The sequence below is a fragment of the Pan troglodytes genome, chromosome X (genome assembly GCF_028858775.2).
Source record: "Pan troglodytes isolate AG18354 chromosome X, NHGRI_mPanTro3-v2.0_pri, whole genome shotgun sequence".
In the NCBI taxonomy this organism is placed as follows: Eukaryota; Metazoa; Chordata; class Mammalia; order Primates; family Hominidae; genus Pan; species Pan troglodytes.
The window spans coordinates 72,562,145-72,586,286 of NC_072421.2; the positions used below are offsets into that span (position 1 = coordinate 72,562,145).

The 24,142-nt window shown below is 40.2% G+C and overlaps 1 protein-coding gene across 2 annotated transcripts in view; it reads right to left on the reverse strand.

The window, feature by feature from the left end:
* Nucleotides 1–379: 379 nt before the first annotated feature.
* The window catches only part of NEXMIF (neurite extension and migration factor), a 191,802-nt gene continuing 168,039 nt past the window's right edge, over nt 380–24,142 (reverse strand). The window contains exons 2-4 of one of the 2 annotated variants that reach the window (XM_016943675.4): nt 12,341–12,466; nt 7,380–11,276; nt 380–6,297 (exon numbers count right to left, since the gene is read on the reverse strand). In XM_016943675.4, coding sequence (XP_016799164.2) covers nt 6,275–6,297; nt 7,380–11,276; nt 12,341–12,419 — 3,999 coding nt within the window. In that variant the 5' untranslated portion in view covers nt 12,420–12,466 and the 3' untranslated portion in view covers nt 380–6,274. Of the gene's footprint in view, nt 6,298–6,898; nt 11,277–12,340; nt 12,467–24,142 lie in introns of both variants that reach the window. The other variant, XM_016943674.4, reaches the window with a different exon arrangement.

Below are 24,142 nucleotides of genomic sequence, written 5' to 3' on the forward strand. Positions count from 1 at the left end.
AAAGTATTATTCAAAGTATGATTAGAACCTTCTATGGCAACTTGACATTGATGAGTGGACTTGTCTCAAACAGGGTACCAACTTTTTGCAATTCGTTTCTTTCCCCTTATGTTATGTTTATCTCGAAATGTAATTTTACATGTTAAATCTAATACATTTGGGCTTTTATTTTGCATATCTTTTTTCCATTTAACTTTCTTAGAAATTCATTTTTGTTGTGTTTTATAATAGTATTGGTCTGTGATGGATTGCAAAAACTATTGGTCCCTCACCACAGATAGTTTGAGAAACACTGCTCTAGATGATAAAGAACGTTTTATTTGGGACATAGATTTAATTAGAAATGGTTTGATTTCTAATACATATGATTCTAAAGCAGTATTTTAAACTTTTCTTTTTATTTATTTCATAAACAATAACAAAACTCAGCTAGGTAACATTATGACAGTTTCACCGTACATTCAGTCACAAATATTTGAAACCTTCGCAACAAGAACAACAAAACCAGAAGTGTTACAAGAATAATTTACAAGAAAATCTATAAAACAGCAAGAAGCTCACAAATGTTCATTTTCTTTTGCACAAGATCACTACACTCTTTCACAACATGTTTTGTGTTACAAAATTTCCAACAAAAGTGTATTTTTTTCTTTGTATTGTGGTTTCTAAAACCAGAAACTTTGAAGTAAATATCCTTTTATTAGCACCTAGTGGTGCAGAAAAAGGAAAACTCTCACATACAGACACTTCACAGCACTTTTCTAAGAAAAATATACACTTACAAAATATGTTACAAATTGGCACACTTAAAAATATACAGATTTTGTAGACGTCTTAAGAGTGATCCTTAAGCTTTAAACTTCAATTGATTCTACAGATTATTTATAAAGCTTAACTCTAAAAGAAAAAAAAAGGCAAATAATTTCCTAACATTTTTAAGTTGCAGTGTCATATGTCAAACAGAAACTTAGGTTACATTCATAAAAAGGGCCTCTAACGCTTTTATTTTAAATTTTCTTAAATGCTTAAGGGGCTTGGGGAAGAAGAAAAAAATGGGAATAATCATTTTCTTTAGCACCATAAATCAGCAACTTACTAAAGAGGTGCATTCAGTTCTATGGAAACTAAGGACTAGTACATTCAAAACTCTGTAGGCAGCAAACTCCAGTCAGTGCTACAGGTAGCCCAGTAGAGCATCTTAAGATTTCTACTCTCCTCACTGGGAGTGAAAAACAAAAGGCCTCTTCTAGTTTTCATTCTAAGCCTTTTTTGTGCTGTAAATAACCAGTCATCTCTCAAACAGGCAGAATGATTTCAATATCTCTTTTCTTCTTTTTGAAATGGGATGTCATTCTGAGACTCAGAAACCCCTGAGCTTGTTAGATGGACAGACATCCTTTCCATCTTATGTGGATGAGTGTTTCTTCAGTGTCTTTAGTATCAATTTACCCAGATACTGATTTTGAAAGCCTCATTCACACCATAAACTTTGTTCTAAACCTCTGTCTTTTACATTGTCCTTCTCCAATGCCTCACCTCTTAGTTACGATTCTGAAACCAAGAGTACATCTCAAGTATGTAGCTGCAATGGGAGCTCTGCTTCACGACTGTAGCTAGTGTTTAATGCTGAGTAAAAAATGTGCCTTAAAGGGTAGCCTGAGTCCTGTCATCAAAATAATCACATGCTGGCTGAGGACCCTCAAGCTGATGACAGTGTTTCCCAAGTTAAACAGCCCAACTAAAATTTTTTTCTCCCTTATTTGGGTCTTTGAGAAACCTTTACAAAATCCCTGGCCTACATTGTGTTGACAAGATTCCTGTTTGTTACTAAAAGTTTGATTTTGGTACTAAATCTTCTAAATGTAACTATAGGCTTAGTGAATTTTATGATTAGAAAACAAACCAACCTCACATTAGTTTTATTTTATAAAAAGAACATATTTCTGTAGTGATGGGCAGTCATTAAAAAAATCCCTAAATGAAAATGGTTACTCCTTAAATTAGATAATTTCTCAATAATAAAGGAGAAAATAAACATTTCTATTTCTAGCAATAGTTAGGACTAGCTACTGCTCCATTCTCCTCTTCAGCATAAAAACTTAGCTCTCTTCAATTCTTGGAACTGTTCTGAGAGCATCTGTAAGCTGAAGACATGTTGGATCTACATCACACTGGTCCAGCTTGGTAATAGCAAGCATGGCTAAAAGGTCCTTGGATATGGTTTTTCTCCTTTAGGCAGTAAATGCTAATTGAAACCTACTAAAACAGAAATTCACTAGAACTGCAAAACCTCACATAGGACTTAGGATGCTTGCTAGAGTTGTTTATAGCTTTTGAAGCATCCTTTTGCCTCTCTCTTACACACACACACACTTCCCTCCATAGCCCCCTCACACACGCAGATGCTTCCCAGCAAGGAAAAAGTTCAGAGAAGGTGAAAGTTGTCACAAAAGCCCAGCTAGCACCAAGGACTTCAGTGAGATGGCTGAAGAAGTGATGATCAAAATAATGCAGGAGGTTTGAAAACATCAGGAAAAGGTAAGGCCTTGACACATAGTTGCAGAGTAACAAGAAGTCAGAAGGGAAAGCTGGGAGGAAGCAGCATATGTGAAGAAGCTGGTATAAGAGACCTTGGCGAGGCAGAAAGGATGGTCACTGGTTCAAGCCAGTTATCACAGCCCAAACATGACCCCCAAAGTCTCAATACCCTTCTCCATATAATATAGCACCTAACCAGGGCAGGAGATGAGACCTATTCTTAACAGATCTTCAGGGAAAAGGAATTTCTAAGTTTCCTCAGTCATGTGATATAATTTGTCCATGTGGGCACGAGTGTGTGTTTAAAATTATATTTGAGGGATGAAATACCACCTATTGGGTACAATGTACACTATTTCGGTGATGGGTACACTAAAAGCCCAGATTTCAACACTAAGCAATATATCCATGTAACACAACTGTCCTTGTACCCCTACTCTATAAAAATTAAAAAAATTTAATTAAAAAATTAGATTTGAAAATAGCCAAAGCAATTAAAGGCAATTAAGAATGGGAAGGTTTCCTTCTGAACTTCCAGAAGAAAGCAGCCTAAGATTGTTGAGCCCTGACAATTTGGGCAGGTGGGATATGAGACCATAAAAGAAAAATTCTAAGACCAAGGTCTGAGATTAAGTAAGAAGAATAAGGGAGGTTACCATTTCCAGGAAAGTAAAGATTAAATGGGACTCTGTTAGGGAGGCATTAATAGGAAACAGCTTCTCAGAGGGGGAAGGTTAGAAGGGAGCGGTAATCAGGAATTTCAGACCAAGGATAATATATATTTCTGACTTGAGATACCAGTGATAGGGCAAAACACTATTTTTATACTCTACTAAGGCAGCTGGTTATGACAGGAAGAAAAAGAACTGTGAGAGCAGAGACAGGACCAACAAAATGCTAAATGATGAACATCTCAGAACACAATGTACTGAGAGGAATATTAAATGCAATTAAGAGAATAAACATCTTCTGCCTCGGCCTATTGCTCATTTCTCAAACTCTGTTTCTTTTTATGTTTCAGTACAAAGTGACTGGTTATGCATCACTAATTTATATGTGAAAAACATATAATACACTGCAGGCCAATTAAAAAGGTGCTTTAAAATAACAATTCTCTTTGGAGAAAGGGATGAACTATGCCCTAGAATTGGCCCTTAATGGGCTCCATAGGAGCAACTGAAAGACTATCCATTCCAAAGGACTTATGATAGCAAGTTCTCACAAGGAAATTGTTTCCAACAGTTTCAGGCTGTCCTACCCCACTCACACCCCATTCTCCAAAGCTGAACTGATACCGAAAAAAAACTGGGACAACTGCTCCCATATTTACTTTTATAAAAACACATTGTATTAATGGAACATTTTCTTTATTTTTTCATTAATTGCCACCTTTTCATTACATAGAAAGCACTCCACTCCTCTAAGCCAGCAGGTGACTCTGAGGTCTGGAGTCTTGGGGATCACAATACAGGCAGAGTTGGTGATTCCAAGCCAAAATTCAGCTGCAAAACAGAAAAATCAAAAACAAAAACAAAAACAAAACAAAGACCAGTTTCTAGGGACTGGCCATAGCATTTAGTACAGCTAGCTATCAGAATAGAGAAATAGAAGAAGGTTTTCCAGTTTGGTTATTTTCCCTTTTGAATGGTTGCTATGGGGCAGGAGACATGTTTCATCTGGTGCCTTTCCACTAAGTAATTTTCCAGGGCTCACTGCAAACAGAGCATTAAAGCCTAGGAATGGGCCTGTACCAGCCTCACAGAATGCTCCTCACCCACTCATCCCCACAGACACAAGAGACTGACGCTGGGAACACACACGATCAAGAACACAGGCTTGTTCATTTTACGACCCAGCTGTAAGGAATAGAGCAGGCTGGTGAAAGGAATCATGGACCGGGAAGTGTATATACTTATATACATGACAGGCTTCCTTCCATTTCTCTCTGACTACTTTCAAATGTTGCTTCTCTGTTTGTGAATACATTTAGGTGGCATTGACTAGGTAGGTTCATATTTTGCTTAAAATTTTCCTTTTGAAACATCTTCCCTTTTTTTGTTAAATTCCCTTTTTCCCTTCCCACTTATTCTCCACCCTCCCACCCCAGCCTATATATTCACAAGTTAATAGGTTAGTAACAATATTAATAAGAATAGTAACAACGACAACAACTAACAATATTAATAATATTAATCCCCTATATCTGTATAGCACTTTATGATCTACAAAGCGCTCTCACATCCATTATCTCATCTGTGCCATAATGCATCAGTCATCAGATGCACAGGCCTTCAATTGTGCAAAGAAAAGAGATCAAATGTTAGAAGTCAAGTGGTGAATAAAAGGGAAGAAAAAGTAGTAGTGAGGAATGTCGGGGCTGTGAAATTTTTTTTTAAAAAGTAGGGGGAGTACTGAATAAAAAATGTGATTTAAAAATTTGTACTTAAAATTGAGATTTAAGTTTAGTGTGTGGCATCAAATATTGGTTATCCTCAGACTAAGTGTATATGGCCCAAATCAGTTGTTGCCACAAATTGTTCATCTTATCTGATAGTAAATGTACTTTATTCATAAGAAGAAAAATTTGGTTGAACTGGGATGCCTTAACATTTTCTTTAAATGACATTGGCATTGCAAGATTAAACACTGAAAGAACACTAAAGCCATGATATGAGTGCACTTTTGACAAAACTGGAATAAAACATTTAGGAAACTATTTAAATAAAAGCATTCTATATACTTCATTTATCATTAGTGTTGATTTTATAGCTATTTTTATAATTTATCCCAGACTATTATAAAATATATAAAACTGAGATATAAAGTATCAGCAATATAACTTTGCACTTTAAATAATTTTCAGCTACAGATTTTGCTTTTAGAAAACAAACTTTGAAAGCAGCTGTTTTGTTTCCTTGTAAAACATTCTGTAAATGCATATACTTGGGTCCCTGATGGACTTAGCTGTTGTGGCCTTCAGACTTTTCCAAAATTTTAACCCTTACACAATGGAACAAGAAAATCTTTATTTTGCCTTGTTTAGCTGTTCATGCTTCCACACAGGACAGTAGAGTCTAAAACTTTAAAAGAACGTGTGTGTGTGTATATATATATATATATATATACACACACACACACACACATATACATATATATGTTTGGGTGTGTATATATCCATTTAAAAATAATTAATGAGCTTTAAACTGTGGGTGAATCTGTGAGATGAGGTAAGAAAATTTGGCACATTTCAAACAGTATCCTTTAATTTTGGTAAATTGTGTAACACAACATATTTTTCCACCATGATCTACAGGTGCTATCCACATAAGTGGGGGTGGTTAATAGCAAGAATCACTGGAATGTTTCTAGTAAATTAACAGGGACAACTTCCCCAAATACAACCAAATGTTGATATAGAAGTAAAAATATATACAGTACAGTCACTTGTTTGTAGTTTGGCACAATGTTTTCAATTTTTTCCTTGTGGGTAAATAGTGCATAAACTACTTGTGCAACTGTATGACTTTTTAAGTCTTTTACATAGAACATGAGATTAAAGTTTGCTCCAAAGACGTATTCCCACAATTTAAAATTCTTTTCTTTAAGCACTTACATGTCAACATACATACCACAAGGCATATTTTGAAAGAAATAAAACACAAACATCAAATGTCTTTCTGGAAAATGCGAGTCTCTTCTTCAAACACAGGTAAAACCCAAAAGGTTGTTTCTGCTTTTAGGAGATTGTAGTCGGAATCCCTGCAGAAAAATCAAACAATTTATGCCATCTTAGTTAGTTTTAGTGTATGTCCCACAAAGGGATCATACAAGCTAAATTTGTTAACATCATACTAGATGCCGTATGATGTAGAAAAAGATACAAATAGCATGGGGCACTAGAAAGCCCTCCTATTTGCCACATGTTCAGATTTTGTTTTCCAGCTAATGCTCTTTTGTTTAAATGATCTTGGCTTTTTGTCTACATGACTTTTAAATTCTATTTTTCAAAATCTGTCCTACTGCAAAGCCTTTCACTTCCAAAAATCATTCAAGAGCATATTTTAATTCTATTTTCTTAATATGTAGTAACTAGTGATGAATAGCAGAAGAAGAAATAGCTTTGTTAGAGCTTATCCCTAGCCAAGCCACAACAAAATTGCCCAATCTTTTGGGTGGCTTAAAGGTATAGGGATTTTCATGCACTTTAAAATTTTCTTTTTACTTTGAAAAAGAAGGGAATGGGACAGTTTCTTTCATGCAAATTTTTGCTTTCAAGAGGGAAAAAATGAGGGACTGCGGGCTTAGTAGGTAGTAGGAGAGCTAAGGGTGCATCATCTCAGCCATACTGGTGCAGTATTACCTCAGTTTTTCAAAAGAAGCTGTCCCAGACTCATCCTTGTGGACCTGTTCTCGCTCCATGTGCTTTCCCTTACATTTCTCATCTCTCAGGGCCTTGGAGCTGGATTTGTGACGATACAACTTTTTGTGTGTCGGTCCGTTATTGCCTAAAGTGCTCATGTTACTATACTTTTTATCAAAGAAGGTAGAGCGAGAGTCCTCGTTATAACCAGGCATGTTTGCACGACCAGGATCACCTATTGCTGTTTTCCCATTGCTTTTGCTCACACCCTTGATTGACCTGTGATTCTTAGTGGCTCCTTGGGACCCACTGTTGATCTTTTTCTTAGACTCCTGTGGTGTCCCAGCCAATATTTTGAGGGTTTTTAATTTTAGACTATTGGACTCAGGGGAGTAGAATATGTTGGGATCCCCATGGTGCTCCATGGGTTCCCAAAGGGGCTCTATGGAGGCCATCATGAATCTCTGCACATCTGCCATACCAGAGGCAATGTTGGACAAGATATAGGAAGGCTCCTGAAATTCCCGTTGGTCATCATCCAGAAGGCTGTTGGTGTTGGTGCCCATGCTCATATCACTCCAGCCTGGGCTGCTCTCCTTCCCCAAGGCCCAATCTCCAGAAAGTCCCTTTTGACTTGGCATCTTCATAGAGGCCATAGGGCCACCATGTTGGATACATTCAGCCAATGTCTTCCCAGTGGAGGATATGGTGTTGGTTTGGCTTCCCCCACGACCAATGCCAATTTGCATTTTCTCTCCATTGATGGCAGCCATGTATTTCCCTTTCTTTGTGGACTTAGGGACCTGGCGGGAGTTTTTGCCAGGTGGTTTTTCAATCCCCTTGTTGTTACCTTTGAGGGATTTTTTCCTGGTGTTTTTCTGAGAAGAGCTTTGGTTCATAGCCCCACTCTTGCTGGGTGAACTTTTCTTTCTTGATTTTGACACTTTGTTGTTGGTACTAATTTGACCAGATGGATCATTAAATGTTGACAGGCAAGGGTTTTTTTGGAGCAGGCTGACAGAATCCTCATCATTGAACATATGGAACTGAAACTGGTGGTTATTTAAAGTAAATCCATCCTCCATTTGGACCTGCCGTGAAAGGGTACTGCAGTCCCACTTGATTTTTTCCACACTGTCCAATGGTCCTGGGACACCCTCTTGGAACCCCTTTAGTGTTCCTAGTGTCTTCATACTCTCACATCTGGTAATTTGAGGGGAAAGACTAGGGGTGTCCGGTGGGGACATCTCTGAAAGGGAAGAGTGGCGGAATTTGTCAGGGGTGAAGTTGGATATATCCAGGAGGTCAGTGGACTCCTTTAGTGGTGCTATCTCATCAATGCTTTGCTGGATCACCAGCTTAGGGCTGCAATGGGCCAGGAAGTCATCAGTGATATCATCATCGCCATCCTTTTCACAGGACTTCAAGCTTAAGGAGCAATAATTACTTGAGCTGACAGAGAGTGGGGCCATTGAATCAAAGCTAAAGAGCCGACCATCATCCATATTGACTGGCCCCTGCTGGAAAGGAAAGCAGATCTCTCCATTATTAAAGTGACATAATTGGTAAGAGTCATCAGATGGGAGTTGAGTATCTTGCATGGAGTCATACAGGACCTTGTTGCAATTACTGCCACCACTATTGAGACAGATTGGATTGTATGTTGTAGGTGTGAGGTTATTTTCCATGGAGACTACTTGGGAGGCTCCAAATTCACTGGATTGGGTTGGGGCTATCTCCCTTGAGACTTCAGCCATGAATTCCTGGGTGCCAGAAGTAGCCTTGTTGGGCCACACATTTCCATAGTTGCTTGATTCCATTTTGAAGTTATGAGATGACTGCTGCAGCTCAGAGTCAGAGGATGAGGTGAGCACACAGTCCTGGGTAGGCTGGAGGGGTACAAATGATTTTTCGGTTTGAGTGAGGCTGCCTTCATTTTGCTCTGGAGAATGGTGGCTGAAGTATGAGATACTAGTGTTATTTGACAAGTCAGAAGCATCTAACAATGTCTGCAGATACCCTCCAGGGATAACAGGTATATTAGTGGTAACATTAGCAGATGATAAAGGCATTTCAGAAGAGCAGGTCGTTGGTAGAAAAGTGGAACTCTTAGCAGCCTTTGCCTCATGAAATTCAGATAGACGGGAACTGTTTGATGTCCCAGGAATAACTTCATTCTTTAAATTAGCCTTGGAGGATTGGTTTTCCAAGAGAGGGCTCATTTGAACAATTGGCTTGCTTTCTTGCCCAGCAGCTTTGACTTTCTTAGATTTTAACCTAGCTTCACTTTTAAATTTGATTTTGTTGAGCACTTTCCTCTCTGGCCCCTTAAGCTCTGTGTCTTGGGCTTTGACTTTCACTGAGTCAGGGCCTGTGATGTCATTTAAATGTGATCCATTTGCACAGCTAGGAGCACCCAGAGGTGCTGACTTCAGTGTACCTTTTAGGCCTCCATCTTCTTTACGATTACTAGCGTGCCTCTGATCATTACATAATGAAATCTGTTTACTACTTGCTGAAATTTCAATGGATGGGATTCTTTGAATCCTGTGCCTGTTGCCAAGTTTTGATTTTCGTTTGCGAGCAGGTGGCAGAAATGACACCTCAAAGCTACCTGGTTCAAAGCTTTGCTTTTGGGAAAAAGGTGTCTTGATGGAGTCCGTGTTGGTGTTTCTCTGCTTCTTCTTCTTTTGCCAGAAGCCTTTCAAGGGTGCCAGCTTGGCATATTTGTTGAGCTGATTCTCACTCAAATTCACTGTTGTCTCACTGGCATCCACCTTACCCAACTTCACCAGCATGTTCTTCTCACCTTTAAAGCGATTAATGATGATATATTTGATAATAACAGGGGGCTCCTTACGGGTTACTTTTCTTCTCTTTTTGGGACACCATTCATCATCATCTTCCTCTTTGGAACCAGCTGGCAGCCATTCCTTCCTCTCATTTGCTTTTTCACCCTCTAGTGAGTCAACATCATATAGATAATCTTCACTGTATCTGACTTTTCTCTTGGCTCGCAGCCCATAGTTCTGTTGGGAGGAGGAGCTGCCAGAATTAGTGTCCCGAGCCATATAGCGACTACAGTCCTTGATCTCACCCATAGCATCATATGAGATCTCAATGAAGGAACTATCATCACTGAAACTCCCTGATGTCTCCAAGGAATTAGCAAGATGGCCCTGCTTTGGATTCTTAAGTTGCTCTACTTCAGTCCCACTGCATGGTTTATTTAAGGCAGGCTTTTCTCCATTATCCTTTCCATCTTTCTTCTCTACACCTTTGTCTTCCTGTCCTTCCTCTTTGCCTTTCTTCTTGTCCAAGTTTTTATCTTCCTCCCCCCAGATGATGCTCACATCAGGGACCTTGAATTGGGAAAAATCACTGCTCTGCTTCAGGGCCCCACTCTTAGACTCTCGCTTGGGGCAGGTAGTAAAGACGCTGGGAAAAAAGTTGAATTGGGCATCTTCCTGCATCAAAAGAGTAGTCTTGTCTCGAACATTGTCCTGAAAGGATTCATATCGAATTTTCAGGGAGCAGACATCACTGCCTAGTGTTGATTCATCATCATCAAACATGTAGTTATCCACATCTTCTTCAGAGAATAGGTTGACAGACAGCTCATTTTTGGAACAGAGGTCAAGCAGTTCAATCTTACTTTCACTAATGAAAGTCTCGAAGTAACCCCAATCCTGATTGGAATTTGCAAGCAAAGCTTCTTCTGTATTGCACTTGTCTAACAGTAATGCCTCATAATAGCTTTTCTGAGCTGGATCCTCCAAGTCAATGTCAGGTTTCTCAGTTTCTCGTCTGTCTCCTGCCCTTGACTTATGCAGGGGGAAGCCTAGGAGCTGGTCTGAGAGCAGCTGCTCTCCATATTTCATATTTTCTCCAGCATTAATACACTGAATCCCTATATCAGAGACTGCACACGTTTCATAATCCCTATTTAGATCACCAACTTTCAGACTGATCCCTGGCTCAGGATCTACTGCATCCTTGGATTCCATGAAGCAGCCTAAGCAAGTCCGACTTGGCTGCATGAGACAGTCCCCATTCAGAGCTGACATGCCTGCAGGCTCCATTATGGCAAATGGAGCTTTCTCACATTCATTGGGAAGTGACCATGTGTTCAGGCCTTTTGCAATGCCAGATGTGAGGGAGATGGCATTCACAGAAGCACTATTAGCAGCATGTTCGGGTGCTTCAATCAGGCCCAAAGGAGAGGGCGGGCTCTGCATACAGGGCTTCTTAGAGGGTAGAGGCAGGAGACCCCTGGGATACATCAGGGTTTCTTTTTGTGCCACCGGTGTAGGCTGGATAGGTGCAGCAGCTTCTAGAGCTGCAAATGACTTCATTGCCACGTCCTGGTCCTCTGAGTCTAGAAAAAAGGGAAAGAAATGACAGGAATAAAATTAAGAGTCTTAGACCAGACTCATTAACTCTCTTTCCCTTGATCAGTTTCTGGTACTTGATCTTATTATATAAGCTAAGCCTTCACATCTCTATCTTTACAAATAAAAACTACAACGTTAAAGAACAACGCTGATTTTATATTGAACATTCATGCAAATGAAAAATAATAATTATTTAGGCCGAGTTTCTTCCTCAGAAAAAGGCAAAGCTCTCCTCAGAAATGAGAAAAGAATTGGACTGCTTGATCAATTGGAAAGTCAAGGCTTTCAAGGGGAAAATGCTCAGATGGAACATTAATACTTTTGAGCTACGAGGCTCAGGCCTGTCCTCCAGATCCATGTTCTGGAAGCTCCTAGTGACTCTACAAGTTCCTTTTCTTTTCTTTTCTCTCTCTCTCTCTTCTCTCTCTCCTCTCTCTCTCTCTCTCTCTTCTCTCTCCTCTCTCTCTCTCTTTCTTGTTTTTGAGTCTTGCTCTATTGCCCAGGCTGAAATGCAGTGGCGTGATCTCGGCTCCCTGCAATCTCCATCTCCTGGGTTCAAGTGATTCTCATGCCTCAGCCTCCTGAGTAGCTGGGATTACAGGCACCTGCCACCACACCTGGCTAATTTTTTATATTTTTGGCAGAGATGGGGTTTCACCATGTTGGCCAGTCTGGTCTCGAACTCCTGACCTCAAATGATCTGCCCACCTCGGCCTCCCAAAGTACTGGGATTACAGGCATGAGCCACTGCGCCCAGCCACTCTAGAAGTTCTAAGCCTCACATCACAGCATATTTCTAATTCACTAGGAATTTTGAGGATCTTCATCTGGCAGATATGATTTGGGAGGGCAAAGGGGTCAGATTCAATGCCTCTTAGAGACTCTTATAGCCAAGTTAGATATTTGGTGGAATAAAGTTTACAATTAACATTCATTTCAGAGGCATCCTGGACTCAACCTGTCCCAACTTTGTGGGTACTGAAAATCCATAGTAATAACAGAGGACTACCAGGAGAGATATTAATATACTATAATTAAATTCCCTTACCATTTTCTTTGACCCCATTAATCAGAGTGTTTTCTCCGTTGGCTGAGGCAACAATAGCCTTATCTTGTTGGTTATCCATGAATGTAACCTCTTATTGTTTCATTCCAAGTCCAAATGCTGTCCAACCTGCACATTTCAAATATATAATATCAGTCATTAAATTTGTTTTATTTTGTGTTTTATAGGTTATTTCAGCTAGAGGGGTCTTAAAAGGCTCACTGGGATTTCCCTGTTTCCAGACTGACTTCATCACTGCTATTGTTTTTGTTTCACAATTTATACCTACCACATAAAGTCAGTTTGGAAACTCACACTCATTTATACATCCTAGATCCTTCTATCACCTCTGTGCCACAATATTATTCAAAACTGAAATCTGAGGAAGCAGACAAACATATCCCTTCCTCCAAATAGTAATACATTTAACCTAATCATGGTTGCCTGATTAAGAAGGACACAAAGCAAAGACAAGACTAACCTGAGATAAGGTGTGTTTGTATGTGTGTTTGTGTGTGGCAATTAACTTTATTTTTGTTTGCCTCATTTCTATTTCAAATGATCAGATGCTCTTCAAAAACAAGGCAATTCATATACATACACACATATACATCATATTCAGATTTTCTCTTTCTGTGCCTTAAAATTTGACTGCTAAGGATGAAGAAGGTAGAGAATTCCTTGGTTTCTCGACTTCCAGGACTTTAACTTGGACTTTGACAAGTATTCCTCCAAACTCACAGCAAATTTTTTAAAAATGTGACTACAAAGAAGATTAGATTTTCTGAAAAGGCCCCAGCATCATCTGATATTTTTAGGTCATAGGACATATATCTATCTGTAGCCCTTCATCTCCTGCCCACCTACCTGAGTGGTATTTATGTGCAAAATGATAGGAGATGAGATGGGGGTATCTGCCACATGCCACTACAACATCTAGCCCTCCCCCTGTCCCTAGACCTTCTCCCCAACTGAGTATCTATCCCTTTATTAAAAAGCATATGGTATTGATAGTCAAGCAGCTATTATAAGAATCTCAATTGTATAGTCATTTATCCTAATGCATGCAATATACTCTAAAAAGTAGGTTCAGCATTGAGAAACAGGAAGCAGTAACAGTTCCACATGATTCAATCTATAAAATATTTTACCCATCTGGGCCTATTCCCTTATCTATAAAATACAAAGACTGTATTAGGCAGTCTCTCAGTTTTAAAAATGTTAGATGACTCTGGGTTTCCCCTAACACTTATATATTAGAATTGCCACATTTTCTTCTCATTTTATATGAGATCTGATTTGATGCATAGGCAATAAACCATGGGTGCCAGGGAAAAGAGAAAATATATGCTTACTTGTATTTACACAGAAAAGGGCTGGAGAGTTTTAAAAGATGGAGAGGAGTGGATAGCAATGTCCAAGTCCCCACTCTTTGTCAAGGAGGGCTCATTTGTAGTAGAACTGAAAGAACAGATTGGATAGCTGCCTCTGCTTCAAAGACGACCCTATAAATCAGATGGAATCATATTGCCATCATGGATTACTCTGTGCATTTTTGTTTTGGAGTTCAGTAGAACTTCAGGTACCATTTACCCCTCTTTTGCCCCTCCACTAAGTCCATCTTGGCAGGAACTTGATAAGGGGCAAATTACTTTTAGATTTCAATAATTTAATGTCTTCTTATCCCTTATGTCTATAGTTAACTACAACCAAGTCCATTTTTATCACCAGGAAGACCAAGGTATGGAAAGAGAGACTATGACAGCCAAGGTTGTAAAACAACACAATGAGAAATCTATGAAAAAAACCCCTCAAGTTTCCTGACCAAGAGACTAGGTGTTTTTTCTTAAAACACAAAATGCCATCTCCATGATTCTTACCAACTCCAACCCCTGACTAAAACAGGGCTAGACAAATACAAGTTTCCACATGTTACTGATCTATACTTCTATACCCTTTCAGGTAGGAAAATACAGAACAGCTGCCACAGATAAGCATCTGTTATCAGTAAAAATTAATGTACCATGAAATATATATAGGAACAATACATTTAAGTATCAACAATTATCCAATCTTTTTTTTTTTTGAGACAGAGTCTCATTCCATCACCCAGGTGGAGGGCAGTGGCCCTTCCAGGGTTCAAGCAATTCTCGTGTCTCAGCCTCCAAGTAACTGGAATTAACAGGCACGCACCACCATGCCCAGCTAATTTTTGTATTTTTAGTAGAGATGGGATTTCGCCATGTTGGCCAGGCTGGTCTTGAACTCCTGATCTCAAGCGATCCAACTGCCTCAGCCTCCTGAAGTGCTGGATTACAGGCATGAGCAACTATGTCTAGCCAATTATCCAGTCTTTTCAGGCAGGACAAGAACACTATGTCAGGGGACATATTAGTGCTGCTGTAACTTTACTCTGGGATGTTATTTCCCTAAGAACATAAATTGCCTCTAATGGAAAAATCTGGCCGAGCACCCAAGATTTATGACTCTGAAGTAAAGGGAATCTTATAAGGTTGAGAACAGACAGGAGATACACTTTGGCAAAAGATAAAGAAGAGGTAGAGTGGGGACATGGGAGGTTGGATGTATAATTAATTACCTCATAAGTTTGGTTCTATTAGAGTCTATAACTTTTTTTGAAACGGGAAAACTGAGTATCACAGATATTAACTTAGTGATTATCAATAATTTGGGCCTTTGTTCTCCAGAATTAGTAGGCTAGACCTTGAGCAGACAATCCTTTAGTCCTTTCCTATGATTTTTCAAATCTCAGCTATAAACAGGACAACTAAAGGTATATATTTTTCTACATACCTATTTACTTATACCTTGGCTGCTTATAAAAATAATTTTGGGGAGGAATTATAATTTCTTACAGTTACAATACAAACAACTCTGGGCTTGCTTTAGCTTTCCCCCACTGATCAGCATTTTAGGACAGTAAATTAGGTGGGGTTTTAAAATCTATTTTGAGCTAAAATTGATTAACACTTTTGGAAGAATGTACAACAAATTGCTTTGCTGATCACAGTAAATTACACAGTGTAATGGCATTAAAATAACATTAGCATGGAGATGGTATTTTGAAGCAAGGAAATGCTCCATTAGACTGGAAAAGCAATCCCTCCTATCTGCCCTTCCCCTCAGCTGGGCTTGAGAAAGGCTCATAGATCCTGTAGGCTGCTATCCTCTTCCCCAGCGGCCTTGAAGTCTAAGGTCTCAGAGTCTAGGTGACCCACACCAACATTTGTGTTGAGGCTGTCCCTGGCTTTTCCCAACTGGTGAAAAAAATCAAGGCAAGAAAGTAAGTCCTGTTTTTGTCTATGGGTCTGGGGCAATATAGCCTTTGGAGTTTGAGTAGTGCCAATCTCTGGGATACCAGTTTAAATCAATTCATCAAAATTATTAGTACTACCTGTGATCACAGTATTGTATCAAGTACAGCATAGAAAAGACAGATAAATGAGGCTAGATCTCTGTTCTCAAGATGCTCAGAGTCTAGAGGGGGAAAGCAAGCTACAAACAAATTGTAAGTATAATACACTGAAAGAGGGGCAGAAAGTTGCTATGGGAATCCCAAATGGAGGGAAATTACTCCAATTCTAGAATTCTAGAGAGGCGGGAGATTTGGGAAGGCTTCACTAAAAGCAGCAACATTAAGGTGAACCTTGAAGGATGACCTTTCTGGAGGTGAGGATGGGGAAGTTCAGCGGAGAGAAAAGTATTCCAGGCAGAAGGACCTTCATGAAATGCTACGTCTCCCTCCCACTCCAGTCTATCTTCTAAACAACTGCTATAGAATCATAGCAAGTTGACAAGGTACCTTAAAACTTTGTTTTGCTTTGCAAAACACTCTCCTCAATCAATCCTCACCTTCTCCAGTTGTATCCTCTTTTCATTCTGTTCACTTCCCCCTATGTTCCTAAATATTCTAACCCTCTCCGCTCCCTTAATATTAAACCATTTGTTTTTGCTTCCCGGTGTCTTGCACTTGATATTCTCTCTGTTTGGAATCTCTGTCCCCTTTTCCCATTCCTTCCCTTCCCCTTTCCCAACCTCCCTTTCACCTCTCTGTCCTCTTCCCTTCTCAGTTTTTCCTTGACACATTCCTTGATTCCCCACTCCAAACAAAATTAGTCTCTGTCATTCTCTGTATTCTCAAAGAATTTTTATCTCCTCTGTGTTTATCATCTTATACAAGCTTTACTACTTTATATCTGATACCCCCAAAAGACTAAGCACCAACACCCCCAACTCCACAGGGCCTAGCTCACATAGTGCTTATAACATGGTATGTACTTTGTAAAAACGGGTTAAACAATGATGTTGAATGGTAGGAAAAGATGGGAGAGAATTTAGGGAATAATGTTTGGCTGAAATAGGTACAAACAAGAAAATATAGTGGAAAGATAAAGTGAAATATACTGTGGAGGCCAACTAAATTGTAATTCAGGAAGATGCTGAAGGGTTTTGAGTAGTGAAGAATATTAGGACCAGTGAAAGTGGGAGAGACAGAGGGTGGGAAGATAGGAAAAAATGTTCAGGTGTGAGATGTCAAAAAGATTAGAATTCAGGAGGAGGAAATAGGAATGGAAAGGAGATGTTAGATGTAAGTAGAACTACATAGGTGTGCTGTATAGACCTGGAAGATGATTTAGATGTGACAGGTAAGGGAGCAGTAGTCAGAATATAGAGAGAAAAGACAGATCAAAGAGTTAATAGATGACTGTGAAAGAAGAATCATGGGTGGTTGGATTCCAGACCAGGGTAGCCTCAGAAATATCGGTGCCAGGATCTTCTTGGGAATAAAGCAAGGCCAGTATGAAGACCCATTATCAGGTACAACATGTCTAATGAAGCTGACCAGGACCTTAGCTGTCACACTGGAAAGAAAGCAACTGACAAGCAAGCTGTTACAGATGGGGAATCTTCAGGTTGGGTTAGGGACTGTAATGAAGCAAGGAGATGGTACTGCTATAGCAAATAGGCCCACAGACAGTTTTCCAAGCTAGCCCAGCTAGCTCTGTCTAGTCTGATTCTTCCCAGTCTAGCTTTAGTCAGAATAATGGATGGCAGAATCAGCAACAGTACAGGGAGCACGTTCTAATCCATAACTCTGCTTGGCTAATTCTATTTTCAGATATCTATCAGGATTTTAAGACCCTAAGCTAGAAATACGGAGGTATGATGATGTTAAGTACAGGAAACATGCTTAAATGAGCAACGATACAAGTTTTAACAATATTAAGGGTGAGAAAGACATCAAGAAGAGATTACTACAGCTACACTCTAAAGAATTCTATATATCTCAAAAGTATAGTATGACTCTATTAAATATTTCCTCTCTCATGATAAAGATTCCAAAATTCTGGCCGGGCGTGGTGGTTCACACCTGTAATCCTAGCACTTTGGGAGGCTGAGGTGGGCGAATTGCTTGAGCTCAGAAGTTTGAGACCAGCCTGGGCAACATGGGGAAACCCCGTCTCTACAAAAAATACAAAAACATTAGCCGGGCATGGTGGCACGTGCCTGTAGTCCCAGCCACTTGGTGGGCTGAGGCAGGAGGATTGCTTGAACCTGGGAGGTTGAAGCCACAGTGAGCCAAGATCGTGCCACTGCACTTAAGCCTGGAGGACAAAGTGAGACTCTGTCTCAAAAAAAAAATTCCAAAATTCAAAAGATATGCACAAAATCTCATATAGAAGAGGGGATACTGTATAATGGACAGAGTACGATCATTAGCTAGGTGTCCTCAGACAAGCTCCCTCCCTTCTCTGGTACTTAGTTTTACTAGCTATACAATAAGGGAGAAAAACTAGATTATATCTAAGGGTTCTTTTAGTTCCTAACAATCTAGAATTCATTTAATTTTTGTCTCTTTCTTTCTTGCTTCTTTCTTCTCTCTGTCTCTCTCTTTTTTTTTTTTTTTTTGAAACAGAGTCTGGCTTTGTCACCCAGGCTGGAGTGCAGTGGCATGATCTCGGCTCACTGCAACCTCCGCCTGCCACTCAGCCTCTCCAGTAGCTGTAATTACAGGCTACCATCACGCCCTTCCTTCCTTCCTTCCTTTCCTTCCTTCCTTCCCTCCCTCCCTCCCTTTCTTCCTCCTTCCTTCCTTCCCTCCCTCTTCTTTCCTTCCCTCCCTCCCTCCTCCCTTCCTTCCCTTCCTTCCCTTCCTTCCCTTCCTTCCTTCCTTCCTTTCCAGAGTCTCGCTCTATCCCCAAGGCTGGAGTGCAACAGCGCGATCTTGCTTCACTGCAACCTCTGCCTCCCAGGTACAAGCGGTTCTCCTGCCTTATCCTCCTAAGCTAATTTTTGTATTTTTAGTAGAGGCGGGGTTTCGCCATGTTGGCCAGTCTGGTCTGGAACTTGTGACCTCAGGTGATCCGGCTGTCTCGGCCTCCTAAAGTGCTAGGATTACAGGCATGAGCCACTATGCCCAGCCTATTTTTTTGTCTTTAAAAATTGAAACTAATTACATGTACTACAAAAAATTGACATGCAAGAATAAATTCTGATTTAAGTTTTGTGTGATACTGAGATGAGCCTGAGGGAACTCTTTAATCCCTTCCATCTCATGTCCTTTCCTGTATGCCTCTGATTTTTATACACACATACCCCAATCCTGTCAGGGGTAGCAAGTAGGGTGCTGCTGGCGGCGACAGGGCTCCGTATGTATCACCTGCCTTCATTTTTGGCAGCCGCCAATCTAAGAGGGACCCTCTTTGCCATCATGTTCCTAGGCAGAAGTGATAGTGGCTGCATTTGTGTCCTAGCTCAGTGCCTCAACATTTGGGTCTCCCTTCCTCTTTTCTTTCTCTCTGTACCGGTTTTATCTGTACCATTTTTTGTGACATCACTCTAAAGAATTTTTCAAGAAGAGTAGGTGCATAAGACGATGAATCAATGAGAAAGCATGTACAAATGCACTGTATATATTAAAGCACTATACAAATGCCAGGAAACAATATTCATTAAGACTGGAATTAGGGGTAGAAAGAACAAGCAGAGGCACTATTAGGTTCAAGTCAAGAATAGCCAGCCTCCTCACTAGTCTTAACTTTTAAACCTTATAACTATAGGTAGCTCAACTTCACTGACACATCTGAGTCCCTTTGCCTTTGTGAAAGAATTTTATTTTCAGGACTTCTGCCTGCTTTCTTTCTCAAATCTGAGGAAAGAGTGACAGAAGAGTATAATCACTGTTTCTCAGGTGGGGTATTTCTTTCTAAAGACAGTCACTTTCTCCTTGACTCTAGATCCAAATGGGCAGTATAATGGTATATTAGGAACAGAGAGATCAACCTGGAAGACCCATTTGTGTGTGGAAGATGGCGAGTCCTCTGAAGAACCACACCACTATAGCCTGGCCCTTTCTGAGAATGCATTTATATAAGGACTGTATCCTAATCAAAGAGCGCTTTTGTTGCCAGGCAGCACTGAGTTACATTTAATGCTTGAGCGCAATAACTTTAGGCTAAATTATCTTTTGACTTTCTCCATATGGTTTCTAATCTATTTTCTTATTACTAATTTATCCTGTTAACTGCATTTTAAAAAATGTTATTACATTCTTTTCAGAAATGTAATCACTAAACCATAGGGCTGGAAGGATCTTGGAAGATAGTCTCATCCCAAACTCCCCATTTTACAAGTGGGGTAACCAAGTCCCAGAAAGGGGAAACTACTTGCCAGTGTTACATAGTGATTTGGTAACACATACACATTCTTGGATGTGGGATGTATGTTGCCTTCTAGTCCAGAAATATCCCCATAGCACCAAGTTACTTACCAAGTGGAATGTAAGTTATCAATAAAAATAACCACTAATCAGAGGGCTACTAACTTTTTGTTTGTCTTTATTGGAGGAAATGCTGTCAGAAATAAGAAAGCTGTTCTTACTTATCCCAAGAGGAGAAGTGAAAAGTAGAGATAAAGCCAAAATCCATCTGAGAAGTAGGAACTGCTCTTCCAGCCTCTGGTTCCAGAGCTCTGTATTGTCACCCCAAGGCATACCCACCCAAGCAACACATTTCCTCCTTACACACACACACACACACACACAGGACATTCATGTACACTCAAAAAAATTATGGTGACTTTCTTCTTCCATCATGGAAGCAGGATGCAATATAAAGGACTGGAAGTTGGAAGATGAAAAAAGCTGGGAATTCTTTGGAAGTGCTAAAATAAATTCAGCTATTTAATAATGACCAGTTAAGATACCATTTGAAATTTTGGGGGGAGAATAGAGGGACTAGGGATACCATGACAAGTACAAAAGTTTCTTTATTTTTTTTTTTTTTGAGATGGAGTCTCGCTCTGTCGCCCAGGCTGGAGTGCAGTGGTGTGATCTCAGCTCACTGCAACCTCGGCCTCCAGGGTTCAGGTGATTCTCCTGCCTCAGCCTCCCGAGTAGCTGGGACTACAGGCATGCACCACCACACCCGGCTCATTTTTGTATTTTTAGTAGAGATGGGGTTTCACCATGTTGGCCAGGCTGGTCTTGAACTCCTGACCTCAGATGATCTGCCCACCTCAGCTTCCCAAAGTGCTGGGATTACAGGCGTGAGCCACTGTGCCTGGCCCAACTTTCTTTCTTTTTCTTTTCTTTCTCTTTTTTTATTTTTATTTTTTATTTTTTTATTTTTATTTTTGTGAGACGGAGTCTCACTCTATCACCCAGGCTGGAGTGTAGTGGTGCAATCTCGGCTCACTGCAACCTCTGCCACCTGGGTTCAAGTGATTCTCCTGCCTCAGCCTCCTGAGTAACTGAGATTACAGGCACCTGACACCACGCCCGGCTAATTTTTGTATTTTTAGTAGAGATGGAGTTTCACCATCTTGGCCAGGCTGGTCTTGAACTCCTGACCTTGTGATCCACCCACCTCGGCTTCCCAAAGTGCTAGGATTACAGGCGTGAGTCACCGCACCCAGCCTTCTTTTTCTTCATATATATATATACATACATACATATATAAAATTCCAAGTGATCATAGTTTTCTTTTACTCATTTCTGACTTCATTCTAACTTCCAAAGCAGAAAACAAGACCATAAAGAGATAAACATCAAATTAATTACTATATTTCAGAACCCCTAAGAATTATAGAACTATCTATTCATTTCCCTACAGATCAGATATTTTTAGGTAAGTACACAAGAATAATGCATAAATGGTTCCAAGCAAATTGAAGACAATGCATACTCAAATACAAAACATCCCATTAAAAAAAGTGATACTACTGTCCTGGCCCAGGAAACAATCTTGGTCCCACTGTAGTTTTCCCATGAGATACTGAGGTAGCTGTTACAGGTAACTGGGAGCCTGTTTTACCATCCATAAAATCTCTGGCCTTCCTTCTTAATATCAGGATAGTTCCCAGGCCATCCTAACATGTGTACTTGAAACAGTGATACCCTTTCTATATTCTAAGCAGTGAAGAACAGCATAGTTCAACACTGAAGAAGGTCTGTGAATCTGGGGCTTACTTGAGCACTCCACTTCCTTACCTCTCTTGGCTATGTGGAAACAAAATACAAACAGCTTGCTAGAAGGCTGGGACTGTCACATGGGTGTGGATGTATGTTAAGTTTTTTCACATTTATTAAATACCTGTTTTATATGTTAGACTATGCCATGAGGAAAACAGAAGTGAGAAACACAAGCTGTAGCCTCAAAGCACTTACAATCTTAGAGAGGTAGGCATGTACTTGGCAAAGCAGGTATCTCTCAGTGGGACAAGTCTTAGATTGGCTCAAATATTTATTTCTGTATTTTGATTTTACTTTCAAAATATTCTCCTAGCCTTGTTGATCCCCAGATAGGTCTTCTAGATATTGGTTCAACGTGAATTTCTTTCACCAAGAAAAAAAAAATCCCTTTGGTTCACAGGCTTGGGCCCTACAGGAAAAATAAATAAATAAATAAATCCATCTCTGATCACTCCATGAAGATAAGTGCAACTTCCCACTTAACTCTGGACTTGCTTTCACTAAGTACACAACTGCTAGGCAATCCATGCCAAGTGGTAAAACTACTGTTTCAGATCCCACCCTCATCACACTCCTTTTGCAGATATGCTTGTAGTGGAGTCCAGCAGTCATGCTCAAACTGATAGGCTGATAAATGTTTAGACCTTTTCACAGCCAGAAGACCTGTCACTGCCAAAGGTCAAAGGACTCAGGCATCCTCCATCAGTAAGTGAACTCCACTGGGGTAAATTTTAAATTAAATTTTTTTTTTTGAGATGGAGTCTCACTCTGTCATCCAGGCTGGAGTGCAGTCACGCTCACTGCAACCTCTGCCTCCTGGGTTCCAGTGATTCTCCTGCCTCAGCCTCCTGAGTAGCTGGGATTACAGGCACGTGCCACCATACCCGACTAATTTTTGTATTTTTGTAGAGACGGGGTTTCACCATGTTGGTCAGGCTGGTCTCCAACTCCTGATCTCGTGATCCACCATACCCGACTAATTTTTGTATTTTTGTAGAGACGGGGTTTCACCATGTTGGTCAGGCTGGTCTCCAACTCCTGATCTCGTGATCCGCCCGCCTCGGCCTCCCGTAGTGCTGGGATTACAGGCGTGAGCCACCGCGCCTGGCCTAAATTTTTAACTTTTGTGGGTACATGATAGTTATTGGCTACTTATATATGGGGAAAGTACTTTAAGATGACTTTGACCATCTGTACAATACTTTTACAACTGCTGTTTAATTTTTATTCAACAGAGGAAAGGAAAATTTCAATAATTCCACAAAAGCACCCAGGAACCCAAACACACGTGTTAATAAGGCCATGTCCCCCCACCCCCATTAGAAGCATTTTCTCATATTCCTTTTATTTGCCACATGGGACAAGGAATGGGCTATCCAGGAGCAAGGGAAAGGATACAGGGCTAAGAAGAGCGGAATATCAGAAAAGAAGAGGGGTTGGGCCTAAGAATAAGTATGTTGCCATTCTAGTTAGAATTCTGTAACAGCCTAGCAATCATTTATACTATTAACTCTCTATTCTGACCCCTCACAACTCATTACTGTTACCCATACCCAAGGCAGCAAAGAAGTCCTCAGAGCACCATAGTTTGAAATAGTTCACTAGGTAGCACCCAACTCAAGCCAATCCTGGCTTATGCCCAAAGCCATACACGTGGCATTCTGGGGGTGCTGTGCTCATTAAAGTCTGCATAGGAAACACCCATTGCACATGCAATTCCGAAGCCCACATTTCTTGAACAACAATAGTCAGCTCTGCAGGACTCCTCCCAAATCTAGCAGCCAAATCCACAGTAGGGGAGAACTTCTAGGGGCTAGCCTTCTGCAAGTTCACCTACTGATGGGCGAAACAGGTCCTGGAGAGGGCAAGGATGAACGCTGTTTCCTGCAACTACAGTGTACACTTACCTTTTCTGTGCCAGGATTTGGGCTCACTTGCAACATCCAACCTGTCCCCTCCAATACAATAGCCTCTAGTCATATGCAGCTATTTAAATTTAAATGTAAATTAATTATAATTAAAACTTCAGTTCTTCAGAAATACTAGAAAAATTTCAAGTCCTTAGTAATCACCTGTGGCTAGTGGTTACAATATTGGACAGAGCAGATACCGAACATTTTCATTATCACAGAAAGTTCTACTAGACAGCACTGTTATTCTTGTTTCCTAACTAACTTGTCTATTTGCATGGGATGGCCTAGGGTTTTATTTATTTTATTGGTCTCAAGTGCAGAGGGTTGATGTCATCATATTCTTCAATTCATCAGTGATCCAAGAAAGGCTTCCCTTTTGCCATTATTCAGTTATTCTGA